We start from the raw sequence: 13,198 nt of genomic DNA on the forward strand, positions 1-13,198 counted from the left end.
TCAGAAGTACTGGAGGTTATTCCTGCAGCTGACGTTTGAGAATTGCGAACACTCTGCTAGGACCCGACTTAAGGGTGCTCGAATCTGCCTTTCCAGTGGGTGTTAAAGTCTTATTTTTCAGCGCAATGGAAACCCAAGGCGAGCGAAGCACATTCTCTTTTGCCATGACTTCATCTTGGCAAACGAGCCTTTTGTGGAAGATGAAAGCATGCGTCTGGAGAGAGAACACGGCCAGAATGCATCTTAGATACAGAGCAGTCAGTTTTTGCTCCAAGGGTGTGTGTTGTACTGTCATTGTGTTACCAGGTATCCGGTGTTCTTGATTGATTGGTTCAGGTGTGATGGATGTTGGAAGGGAGGAAAAATGTGGACTGTCTGGGAGTCTCCATGGACTGGCTTGAGAAACACTGTTATAGAGCAAATCTAGGGTATTTTATTTTATAAGATGTTCTCTGTTCACATGGTGCAGAAACAGGGACCCAAAGACACATGGAGACACAAGAAAAACTCCCTGGTGTTTTATTTTCACCTGTACATCTTAGTCCAGAACTGGGTCCCACATAGAATGACACACCCATCCATCTTTTTTTTTGTTTTGTTTTTCAATCATTTTATTTTGGCCTTTGTCAGGGTTTGTTGTTTTTTTTGTAAACATGAACATTGATCTTCCTGAAAATCTAGCAGAAGGCCAGAACATTTTGGGGGGGAAAAAAAAGGGCAAGCATATCGTCACTGTCAGACGCTAGAAACATACTTTGACGAGCGTCGCTTCAAATCGTAATTTTGCAAACATGCAGTGCTGAGCTAATCCAGTCTGGCGGCGGGGTGGGGCGGACACCCCCGGGATCCCGCCGCCAGACTTCAAAGTATCCCGGACGTGCTGATTGGCTGCCGTGGGTCCCCGGCTCGGCACGCGTGTCCGGATTGGTCGGCTTCACAGACGGTGATGATGCGCGACCCTCTAGCGTGCAGGCAGCATACAGTAAAGGGAAACTGAGGTAATTTATGCACGTAGTGAAACGGATTCAGAAATGAGTTCCCACTAATAAACAGGTGGATGCCAAAAACAACAGCTTACAGGAGGATTTTGTTGCTAAACAGTTGGCTCGCTTGAGTTGCTGTGACTGAGTGTGAGGCTTCAGCTTGGAGTTGGTCTCCCGGGCCTGTAATCCTTGCAGGTCTGCACCGGAACCATGCAGACCGGCTCCATACCGGAGGTAAAATGGTTACCGAAGACTCTGTCCCGTCACATCTGAGAGCTCAGGCTCCACAACAGCGCCACAGAGTTGCATTGTCTGAGTTGCAGTTGCACGGTATCTATACGCATATATATATATATATCTATATATTTTTTTTGTTACGCTTGTGCCCATTTTTGCCACGCAATCTGCATAGTTAAGTGTCACTTTCCCGTCATTTGCATAGCGGTTGGAACCACCCCAGGTGCCGGCTTTACAGAGCGACGAAACCTGCACCCTTTCCGAAGAAGACCACCGCCTTTCCGAAGAAGGCCGCGCCCATTCTGAACAGCGAACTGGTTCCCTCCTTGGAACGGCCCAAACAGAACCGGGCGCCGTAGTGCGTTCGGTGAAGCTTCAGTAAACATCTCATGAGAACGATCACTCCCAACGGGTTGGCAGCCTGGTAATGACCGGATTTTCTCTGCTTTGACGCAGTTCAATTATAATGCCGAACGATGACAAATTAGATCATTGAAACGCTGTATTACCAAATAGATTCTTTCATTAGTCATTGATCAAGAGAGACTGAGCATTCAAATAAGTTACAATCCATAATTAAAAGGCATTGGGGGTAGGGCATAACATAAAAAGAACTTATCCGTGACAAAGACCATGTGGGCATGCATTTCATAGGGGGGCCAGGAAGGGAGCTCCTTGGGGTGTCTCCCGGCTCCTGACTCAAGCTCCCGTAAAGGGAGTACGGAGCTCCTCCTGGCTTCATAGAGGTAATGGACACACACAGCAGCTAAAGACATCCAAGTTTCTCACTGGGCCTCTTCCGGGAATCTGGGATGTCCTGGGAGCACTCAGAAGCCTACATGGAGCAATGTGCAAAATCAGGTTCAGGGAGGTCAATGTGACCAATAAGGAGAGCGAGAAGACACTAGCGATTGGCAGTGTTTGCTGGGTCCCGAACCAGTGAGGTACATGGTCCACAGGCTTGGGGGGGCGGGGGAGACCGGGGGGGTCCTCCAGGCCAGCAGTGGGCAGACTGCACAGGCTCCTGGGTCACTGACGCTGATTTCTTCTTTTGAGAACAGACAGGAGTTGAAGTCACGCCAACCGTCAATGTCTTCTCAACGCAGCGCCGGGAGTTGGCTCCGGTTTGAGGAGGACATAGGAGTGAGGCGAAGAGTGCTTTCCGGGAGGATGTGGTGTCGACTTCTCGACGGAGCTGTCCGGAACAGGGCCAGGGGCAAAAGAGGGCACCGCGAGACCCTCACGCGAGGTAGATGTGGATTCAGTCGGTGTGAGTCTGCCAGTGACCTGCAGTGGCAGCTGGGGGGGGGCGCGTCCGGGAAACGGCAGGCAGGCAGATGGAAGGGGTGAGGGGTGGAATGTGGATCCCGTCGCGAGCGACGTCCCTCCCCCGCTCAAGGCGCTTGGCGTGGGGAGAGTGGGTATGACATTTCAGGAGAGCAGCACATCATCTTCAGGGCATGCTTGATGATGTCATAGAGTTCAGGTTAGGGTTGGGGTGTGGGGGAGGGGTTAGAGAGATTCGACCCTGTGTTTATCCTTTTAAGTTTACGTCCAGAAGGTAGTACTGCTGGACGCCTGAAGCTAGAGCCAAACCTGATTGGGCGTGCTTTGCTGGGGAGGTGTCCCCCCCTCCCCAAGGTGGATGTGACGCACGTTTGTCTCCCTCCCCCATGGGAGAGAACGTGGTACAAGCCAGCTCAGCATACCTGTCTCCTTCCCCCATAGGAGAGAACATGGTACAGGCTGGCTCGGCCCTAGGGCAGCTTCATTAGGAGCCCAGCGTCCAGCGGGGGGCAGGGCATGGGGCAGGGGAACTGGAAGAGGCTCATGTCTGCAGTGAGGGCGGCCATGGCGGCAGGGTCATGCTCGATCTGTGTCCGCAGCGACGGGTCGATCTTCTCTAGCCTCCGCTTGAGCCGCTTGGCCTCGCGTTCGCGGACCAGCCGCGCCTGCCTCTTCTCCGGTGTCTCGTTGGCGCGCTTGAGACGCATGGCCTCGCGGTCGCGCTGAAGCCGGCGAGCCCGCTGCTCCTCCGTTTCCTGCATGCGCTGCAGCCGCTTGGCCTCGCGGTCGCGCAGCCGCCGCATCTCCCGCTCCTCAGCCGTCTCGCGCGCCCGTTTGCTCTTCTTGGCGGTGCGCTCGCGCTCCAGCCGCTGCACGCGTGCCTCCTGCGGCTCGTTCTTGCGCCGCACAGCCCACTTACGCGTGGACGGCGACTGCGACTCCACCAGCTGCTGGTATGCCACGCAGGTGTTGCACACCAGTAGCACCCCGGCCGGGTAGACTGGAGTAGGGCCCAGGATATCGGCCAGCGGGGGCAGCCCAGCCCCGGGGGGGCTGAGGCCATCTGGGAGTGAGGGCAGGGCGGGGCCCGGGGACAGGAGGCTGTCGGACAGCGAGGGCAGCGTCGCGCCTGGGCCGCATGCCTCATCGCCGCTGCTGCTCTCTCCGCTGCCCGCATTCAGAAACTCCTTTAGCTTCTCCCTGCATGGAAAATGCCGGAAGACCCAGGAGAAATCGTTAGCGGGGTGGACAGAATATTCCTGCTATTAACTGCCATCATTAAGAAGTATCTAAATCTCAGGGTTCTGACGCACTTTCCATTTTAAAGTTCCAGACTTTTCTAGACTGGGGTGGGTGGAGACGGTAAAAGTTGTCAGAGTGGGGCTGGAAACGGCTGCCAGGGCAGATGAGGAAGGGGAGTAGGGGCTGCCTCAGATGATGCCCTGGGCAATAGCCCATCTTGTCCTTGCTAGGATCCACCACTGGCTGGAACCAGACGCTTCTCGTCCACGTTCGAAATGTCAAACAGCTTGCATTTTGCTTTCCGGTCAGATCTGGGATCCTTAGCCATATTGTGTAGGAAACTTTAATTACTGTTATATAATGTTTTCCCCCAATAACCCAATTTATTTTTATATGGTGCTTTTCAGAACACATTTGCCTCAAGGCACTTGATAAGAGTGTGCGTGTCTGGGCGGGGGGGCAGACCTGTTGAAGTTGTTGGTGTTGGTGAAGCGCGCCCCACACACGGCGCAGTTGGACAGCCGGTCCTCGGAGTGGATGAGGAGGTGGCGGCCGAGGGATCCGGGCGAGCTGAGGGCACGGCCACACACTGGGCACACGTAGCTCTTACTGCTGCCCACCGTCGCCGTGTGCTGTCGGGGGGGGGGGGGATGGGACATTAACCAACCTGATTCCAGACAACGACGGCGCTGTGATTCGAAGGAGGGACGGATGGGAAAATTCATGCTTCCATCACGCAGCGAGATGACAGCATAATTACACAGATTTGGCCGTGCAGGGAGCCGTGCTGTTAAACCGCGCGCAGATGCTTCGCCGCCAAATTATCCCGCTACTCCATGTCTGCAGCTGCCAGCTACACCATTCCCCCCCCCTCCCCACCCACTCCGGGTTCTTTACCTGATAAACGTGAGCGATGAGCTGCTCTGGGCTGCCAAACTCCAGGGTGCACAGTGGACACAGGTAGCTGTTCCCCAACTCGCTTCCCTCCTCCCTCTCCTGGGGGACAAGTGGGGGGGGGGGGCGTCACATGACTATCAGAATTGCCCAGTCAGCTGCACACTCTGGCCTGCGGAGGCACTGTTAGCTCTGGAAGCAAGCACCTGCATGCTATCTGTGTGGAACCGTTTTGATGAGCTCTGACGTAGGCGGTAAGTCACAGGGCATTCAGTGCCGTACCTGTACCTATCCTATCAGTATATTCAGGACAGGTCACCGGAAGGTTAGCAGTTCAAATCCCAGTGTCAGCAGAGTGGTTTTACCATAAGACCCCTGAGCAAGGTACTTAACCCCCAACTGCCCTATCAACTCTCTTATTCTGCTATTTTTATAAATGTACAGTGCTTTGGATAAATGTCTCTAAAAACTAAATGTAACGATAGTTGACTGAAAGCCAATTTCAAAGAAGCGGTCACTGGCACTCAGTTTTTTTTTTGGGGGGGGGGGGGAGGGGTACAGTGCCATCCAGGAAGCTGGAGGTCTGCGTCAACATGGGGGGGGATCTGTGATACACTGCTGTGACAGTGAGGGAGCTTTAGTCAGGGGGAGGCGGACGGCCTCCTAACAGAAGCCCCGGACATGAAGGTCTGGGGGTCGGCTCACCTCCTTCACCTCCCCCCCTTGCAGGGAGCAGTGGCCGGTTTTGCCGCCCGTCATGCTGTCGTCGGCCGACGTGTTTGAGGAGGAGTCCTCGCCAGGGTTGTCTGGATCGCTGTCGCTGTCGTCTGCGCAGATAGGAGACCGTGTTGTCATCGCCGGCAGACTCGGCGAGTTTGGCCCCACCAGGGCTACCCGAGAGCACCCCCCTCTGGGGCTTCCTCCTCACCACCCGGCATCCCGAGCCCCCTGTACTCACCAGTCACACTGTCCTGCTCCCCCGGATCCTGGGAATTGTTGCTGTGACACTCGCTGTCTTCGGCAAAGTCTTCCCTGCCCTCAGTGTTCATTGTGTGCTCAGGGCCGGATAGCCCTGCTATGGGGAACGACCCTGGGAAGGGGCAGGAGAGCCTCTCAGTGGCGTGAATACATGCCCAACACTGGACGGTAAGTAATAATGATTCTACCAAGACAATGATAGGCGGGGCTTACTAAAAGGGGCGGGGCCAAGCATCCTGATCTCTCTCACTGCAGCTTACTCTCACTTACTAAGCTTTCTGTTATCATCTACACTACTGTTTTACTGCTGTACATATGCACCACTGTTTAGTTTTTAATAGCACATGTATTTCCAGGAATATAATCTATTGTGGAAAATGTTTCAATGAAAATGTTTCAGTATAGCAATACTCTTTGGTAGAATATTAACAAGAAACAAGGGAACATAGATATTCTTAAAACTACAGACAGACAGGTATACTGATGTTAACACTGAGATCTATCAAAATCTGTACAGCACAGCTTTACTTTGCTTGGTCATCAGTACAACCTGGAACAGAAATGTCAGGGGTGGCATTTTCCAGGAAGGTTCAAGAAGTTCTCCGTTCACCTGATACAAAATGATCACATGTAAGAAAAATCTTTGTGTATGATCCAGGGGGTCTGGAGGGTTGGGGGATTTCAAGAAAACACGGCCATTAATTAACAGGGGCTGGTGAATGGCTTCAATCACCAGAACTGATCTCAGAACATATGGTCTATAGCTTAAATGTGGGGGAACTGCAGTTCCTGCCTGGTGGGAGTGCAATCCTGCATGCAGAGCGATGCTGCAGTGATCTGCATGTGGTGCTGCAGCCCTGGATGCGTAGGACTGGAGTAAAAATACTCCCCCGTGAGGATGGCGTGGTTACCCAGAGCTAACGGGCGAGAATACCTCCACAAGAACCGCAGGGCTCGCATGCACATGCACACACACACACTGGCGCATGCGCGCAAATGAAAAATGCAGAATATCCTGCGGCATGCGGCTGTACCTCGCTGCCTCATGACCCTGGCGCTCATGCACGCCCAGGCTGGCCTCACACACCCCCACCTCGACAGCCCGTCTCACGGCTGCCTCCGTTAATCTCCACAGCCAGAGGAAGCCTGGAGACCTACCAGCCTTCCTGAGTGACGCGGCCCTGGGGATCTGCTCGCGCCTTCGCCCCGGGCCCCTCCGTCTAGCCCGCCTTCCCCCGCTTCTCCCAAACACACCAAGAACCCCCACTTATCTCTTGGCCGGCTCCTTCTCTGGAATGCCTCTGTCAGACCCCCCCCCTTAACCGGACCCCTCCTGCACATTCTACTCGTCCCTATGTCCCTCTAGTGCCTGTTTGATATTGGGGGGGATACAACTTAATAATTTAAATGTAAAGGTCTATTTTTTTTTGGGGTGGGGGCGGCGAAGGAAGTCAAATTAAATACACACCCCTCCCTGTCCCCCAGAAGTCCCCAGACTCCCTCACACTGTTATAATTCCATCCAGCCTCAACACTTCTCACTGTTGGGTACACAGTGGGCTCCCGTCTCGCTCACCCGGAACCGTTCGCATGAATTATGGCCTACAAAAACACGTGGGGGGTGCAGGGGGCGCCGGCCTGCCGCCACACATGAGGCCCCGCCCACTCTCGGGTTTCCAGGAGCCGAAAGCGGTGGAGCACCTTGCCCTTCGCTGCCAGCCCCAGATCCAGAGCTGCCACATCGATGGCACAGCCCTGCAATTGATGTATGAGAACTGCCCCCCCCCCACAAGTGCCGTCTGTACATCTGTCTCTCCCTTCCTCCCCACCCCACCACCATCATTCTGATGTTATCTCTCCGAGTCTGTGTGTCTGTAGGCAGGCGGTGACGCAGTGTCTCAGTAAAACCAGACAAAGAAGCAAACTCGTCAGCCGACAAGCAGGTTGCAGTGCGCTCGCAGTGCGCCCGCAGTGGTAGTTTGGGAATGGCGGGTTTTGGCTAAACACACAATGGGGAAATACTGAGCTGCAGAGGCGCTGGGCAGGAGGGTGCTCTAAAATTGCAACACCGTTTCTCCCTGCCCCCCAACCCCCCGACACAGAGACACATACCCCAGCCTACAGAAACCATAGGGGAACAGCAGCTGGGGGGGTCATGTTCCAGTCATGGACGGGGTTCTCCATTTTTCTGGCCTGCGTGGAGCTGAAGCAGTGGATGATTCCCGAACCCACAACCATCTGCTTCTTAGCTCCATTTCAGACAGACAACGGGTCACATGATCTGGGCTCCCGCTTCTCCAAAAGTTCCTTCTCCCCACGGGGCCTGCTGGGGTCAAATGCTACATCTAAAATTATCACACCTCCGACCATGGGAAAAGTCCACGAAGCAAGCAGGAAGTCGAGCGGCCGGGTCTGTCTGCGGAGAGTGAAGGAGCCATTCATGAATGTCGCAGCCGACAACGCATGCACTGCGAGACCGCCGCCCGATGGCTCCCCAACCCCCCCTTCCTAAATGAGCGCAAGAAGCGTGATTAGATTTCCCCTGCTGGGCATCTCCTTGCCGACACGCCACCCACCTGGGAGGGCCAGGACTATCGGATTCCAGAAACATTGTTCGGTCTCACTAAAGTGCTAAAACTAAAGATACACTGTACCAGCTGGAGTAGCTGCTGTCGTGTTGACAGTTAAATGCGATGCAAATATGAATATTACTTGCCATACTTTCTGCAATATAATCCTTACACTGACACCAAAAAACCTAAATCAGCTTTAACGTGCCGAAGAGAAAAGCTGTATGTTACAGAGGGTGTTTTACGGCAACATACCAAAAAACAAATAAAGACCTGAGGTAAAATCCAGAGATGTCTACACACACACACAATGCCAAGGTTCGCACCCACGTTGAACGGCATTTTTGAGCTCCTCCTTCCAGGCATGGCAGGAGATTCTGTCTAATAACTAAGCACTGAGTTCTGAAAAAGAGCCAAATTTTAGCAAACAGTTATAAACGCTTAAGGGCGGGCTGCTAACTACTGAAGGGCGTAACCTACGATGGCCTTGAAGGGATCCAAATCCCTAATAGCACCTTGTATGGGCTTCCCTGGTATGAACCATCATGGCTCAAGTAAGAGAATGTATAGGGAAGGGAGTGGAGAAGACAAACCGAGGGTGAGATTCAGGTGACGGAGTGGTTAGTCAGTGGCCATGACTAATATGCCACGGCTGAGTAAAACCAGTGTGTCTCTTTCGTCCCGTGTGGCGGGTAACATGGAGACGGGCATGCATGTCAACGGCCGCCTGACAACAGGGGAACCGGCGATATCTGACTCCCCAGTCTCCCCCCATAAGCAGAGCCGGCACGGAAAGACAATATTTTTCAGAACGTAAACACACCCGGGCAGCGGTCAGCTGTGAAGTGGCGGAAAAAGCAGACTTTAAATGATCTCACTGGCGCGGTCACCTCATCCCGGCATGCCGGGCCCCGAACCCCCTCACTCGTGTGGGATTGCAGTGAGTTCTCCTGCCTTATTCCAGGAAGGTGCACTGACGCGGTCAACATGCTGACCGTGACTTTAACGCCAACAAAGCCTTTTCCTGCTGGTCAACAGGGTCAACGGTAAAGGAGACCCATGTCTTCATGGAAGACGTCCATATCAGCAGCAGGTAGCTGAGCTAACCAACCATGAAGGGCACCTTTGTTAACGGAAGACTCTGAATAGGTTACTAGCCTAAGATACTCTGAAAGAACTGCATTATACTCTACGTAAATGCTTTAATGAGCCTCAGCTCCAAGTATTTACTGAGTACAGTGTAGTAATCAAAGCAAGTTTCCTTGAGGTGGCACAGTTTGGCTTGTTCTGTGACTGTACTTGAAATTTGGCTGCATAAAGTACTGGGGAATCCAGAGTCTTGTTGCTGTAATAGCCATTCCTAAGCTAACGGTGGACATTGAAAATGGGTTTGGCAATGTAAGGATTCAAACTGACCATAACTGTAGGCTTTCAGGAGTCGCTGTACAGAGACTACAAAAATCTCCAGGGATCCTAAAACTGTCAACGGCCACTCGCTACATGCCTGTACATTACTAGTCAGGATAGCACCATGTTAAGACCTGCATATTAGTGTCTGAAATGTAGGTTCCAAGTAAGTTCTCAATCAATCTTTAATGGTTTTCCTCCTTCATAAAAAAAACGTTTTACAGACTTTAAATTCATGACTGAAAACATAAAGGCCATATATATTTCTTTAAACAAGGTCTCAAACCATAGCTACATCGTTCTGCTTTGTATACCAGTGTAAAGGTCGTATGCAAATCTAGTTTCATACTGAGAATTTATTTTCATATGTTGATTATTACCGCAGGCGTCCCTTCCATGTCCACCAAATATAAATTTCAAACGGCAGGTTACTTAATTTTAATGTACTTGCACTACACTACAGAAAGAAAACGCTACCTTAGACCTGCAGCATTTTGCGAGTGATGCGTGGGAACCTGACGTCGCTGGCTGACTAATTTTTAATGCGCTAAAACTCATTCATAGATGCTATCATTTTTTTGTCGGTAGCCCATGTGCCTTTCATGTAGCCTAACGAAAGACGTGTTATTTGCGATGCAAATGAAAACAGTAATCAGCATCCCGTCCCGTAGCAGGACGCGTGACAAACCGGCGTGTTTAAATGCAGCACTTAACAAAAGGTGTGTAGAATATTATGGGATTTACGACGACAGCAACATCGAACCAGCCACCGGCATCGCAAAACGGCAGCCCTATTCCGCCTTTGACTGCCGTATCACCACCTAAACCCGTGCAATACACCAAGATCGGCAGTGAAATTGATGTGGTTGTACGGCCAGCGTTTAAGAGATGTCCATGGACAGCCGATACGGGGGGGTAAAAAGATGGGAAGTACGGCACACGGAGCTGCCACGGCCGGTTACGGCAGCCGAGGACAGCCGTCGCAACAAATGTCGCGCTGGCACATGAAACATTGTATCGATCAAAAAACAATTACAATACCTGCGATACCTACAATTAACTTTGAAGGGGTTGGTCTGTTTTCTTCTGGACATATTATCCCCAGCTCCCGGATGAAAAAACACTCCGATCTCCTCCTGAACTCGACAGATTTTCCTATTTTCTTGATCAATGTATATTCCTTAACAAAGCCCCCATTCGGGAGTCAGATGTGGGGGAAAAAATCTAAGAAAAATACAAATAATCGGTGTTCAAAAGCGCTCGCTTCGGTGGCGACAAAATACAATCCTCTTCATTGAACATACGGGTAGAAATGCGATTTCAGTTGGATGATGTTTAATCGGCTCCTGAAAGTGATTACATAGTCATCGCATTAACCGGCAAGTTTAAAATGAAATCGGCGTTCACGCTATAGACGGATATTTAAAAAAAGGCATTCGATGTAATAATATCCAGCCCCGTGTTGGGATGGTCCTTCCCGAGCAGCCCCGGGTTACCCCGAATGTGTGTCGCTGTCGCCTTGCCAAGGCTCTGCAGAGATGCACCGCAGACACTCGCCGAGCACGTAGGTCGCTCCTCCGCTCACAAAAGACGCACCGAAACGAATTGTGGGATACACAACAAATTACTGGAGGACGGACCTCGGTGTTGTGAGTCCCTAGGACCATTGGATCATCAGCTTGGCAAACTATTAGCAGGACCTCGCTTACCCTCGCCCATCCGACACACGTCTACGTTAATAAAATAAATACGCTTTCGTTATATCATTTGCACGGGAATCAAAGATGCATCTGTTTTCCTTCATCTAGGCCTATCATACTTCAGATATCAGATTGGCACAAGGTATAGCACATTTTAACTCAATATTATCCTCATTGTATTTTAAGGACCTCCATCACGCATGCTGAACAAAATAATGTAGAAAACTGAGAATTTATATCAATCAGAAATGTTTTCCAAACAATTATATAATGGAATAAAATCTAAGTATAATTTCAAACAGTTCCGTTTCCAAATAGGTTTCATAGCCATGCATTTGATGTTTTGTATAACAACGAAGGACATGATTCGAGAACATTCATTTCGAAATAAGGAGATTTAACGCATGTCAGCAGTTTTTACCAAGGGTTTAAGGGAAAGCCCGTCCATTTATCACCCCATAATCTTATGCTGGCCTCTAGTGGAAATTTATGTAGGTAATTCGGTACAATTTCAGATGATCTGAAGCGTGTCTGGACGACAGAACTGGGAAAAGAATTGAGCAGTCAACATCTAGTTTGAGGTTATAAATAACGACTTTATGATACTAGTAAAGGTACTTCATAACCAAATGAATAAGGCGTACTGGTCTGATCTAGGATTTAAAGCAAGAAATGCATAAATCATCCTATTAAATTTAGAGGCGAACGTAGTCACCTGGAGTAGGATACAAAAATACATCGATCTTCATCAATCTGAGATTATTACAAACCACGTCCAATGACTGCCTTTGTAAAAAAAAGAGCTACTGTTCAGAAATTCTCAATACTATAGCCCTAACTAAATCACATTTTTCATTAAAAACTGTCATTTTCACTTTGCAGTTTCATAAATTAATTTTTTAATTAAATAAATGTGTGTTGAATACATTTGGATTACTATCTAGTAGCTACATGCAACATAGAAATACATATATTTAAAGATCTGAATTTCCCACGTAACACACTAAATTAGATTCAGTTATGCCCCACATATGGCATATTCTTTAAGGGTGTAAGATATATCTGACTAATGGTTAACAAGTAGGCAAAAATCCTGCCGCGAAATAAAATACACGTCAAAATTAAAATAGCATATATTGTTTTGTATCACGCACATTATTTTAGCTACAATATTGTGCACACATATTTATTATTTCGGTATAATTTGAGGAATAACTATTTTTAACACCTGAACACGTACTCTCCATCCACAAACTTAATATGGGAGAAATGGTGAAATACATTGTAAAATGTTTTGGGAAACCCGACATTTAGCTTAACATGATTAATATGTGAACACATATTTCAAAAGGCAGTACCCACGTAATGAAAAACGGTACACGCAAAGCGCTCAAGCATGCCGTCTGATAACCAAGCTAGTAAACGATTAATCTGCGCCAGCGCCCATACTAACACTTCCACATTTAAGACACGCCCATCCAACTACCACGACATTTTATCGCAATGGCTTAAATGCACATTTATCCTCAGCTAAAACGCAAATGTCTGCTAAACGCACCTGTACCGAATTCTTTCTACATCGGACATGCTGCATGTTCTGCTTCTCCCATGGAGGGACCAATAAGTGGCTCCCTTGTGCAATGACAGGGATAGGCTCTGTGACGTCATCACCGACTGCCACGAGGTGAAGTCGAGACCGCAGCACAACTCCAGTAGTGCCGCTTTAAATTGCAGTACATCCGCACTAAGGTGCACACGCCACTATAAATAACACCAACTTGAACCAATGGACAGGTCTTGTCGTTTTATTAATCTACAGACAAGCCTATCTCTTAACTTGTCGTAATGGGTACCTGAAGACCATTTCTAATTTTCTTTTCCAATACTTAATTGTATGTGGA

General features: G+C 49.8%; 1 protein-coding gene across 2 annotated transcripts; it reads right to left on the bottom strand.

The window, feature by feature from the left end:
- Positions 1-180: 180 nt before the first annotated feature.
- On the bottom strand, positions 181-12,952 carry znf821 (zinc finger protein 821). Of its 2 annotated transcripts, none has more exons than XM_023790711.2 (7): positions 12,856-12,952; positions 10,652-10,821; positions 5,602-5,733; positions 5,349-5,470; positions 4,647-4,745; positions 4,215-4,381; positions 181-3,707 (listed from the first exon to the last, which is right to left on the bottom strand). In XM_023790711.2, exons 2-7 carry the CDS (start codon positions 10,689-10,691, stop codon positions 2,978-2,980), a joined length of 1,290 nt encoding a protein of 429 aa, XP_023646479.2. In that variant the 5' UTR covers positions 10,692-10,821; positions 12,856-12,952; the 3' UTR covers positions 181-2,977. The 2 variants fall into 2 exon arrangements, with proteins under 2 accessions (XP_023646479.2, XP_023646480.2); XM_023790712.2 differs by lacking the exon at positions 12,856-12,952 and adding an exon at positions 11,094-12,849.
- Between the last annotated feature and the right edge of the window lie 246 nt (positions 12,953-13,198).

Source organism: Paramormyrops kingsleyae, chromosome 11, assembly GCF_048594095.1.
Source record: "Paramormyrops kingsleyae isolate MSU_618 chromosome 11, PKINGS_0.4, whole genome shotgun sequence".
Taxonomy (NCBI): Eukaryota; Metazoa; Chordata; class Actinopteri; order Osteoglossiformes; family Mormyridae; genus Paramormyrops; species Paramormyrops kingsleyae.

Excerpts from the sequence above, each read along its gene's own strand:
- znf821 (XM_023790711.2), bottom strand. The coding sequence starts at position 10,691 with ATGTCCAGAAGAAAACAGACCAACCCCTTCAAAGTTAATT. Across the intron at positions 5,734-10,651 it reads CAACCCCTTCAAAGTTAATT|GGTCGTTCCCCATAGCAGGG; the intron begins GTAGGTATCGCA and ends GCCCCTTCCCAG. Across the intron at positions 4,382-4,646 it reads TCATCGCTCACGTTTATCAG|CACACGGCGACGGTGGGCAG; the intron begins GTAAAGAACCCG and ends CCCCCCCGACAG.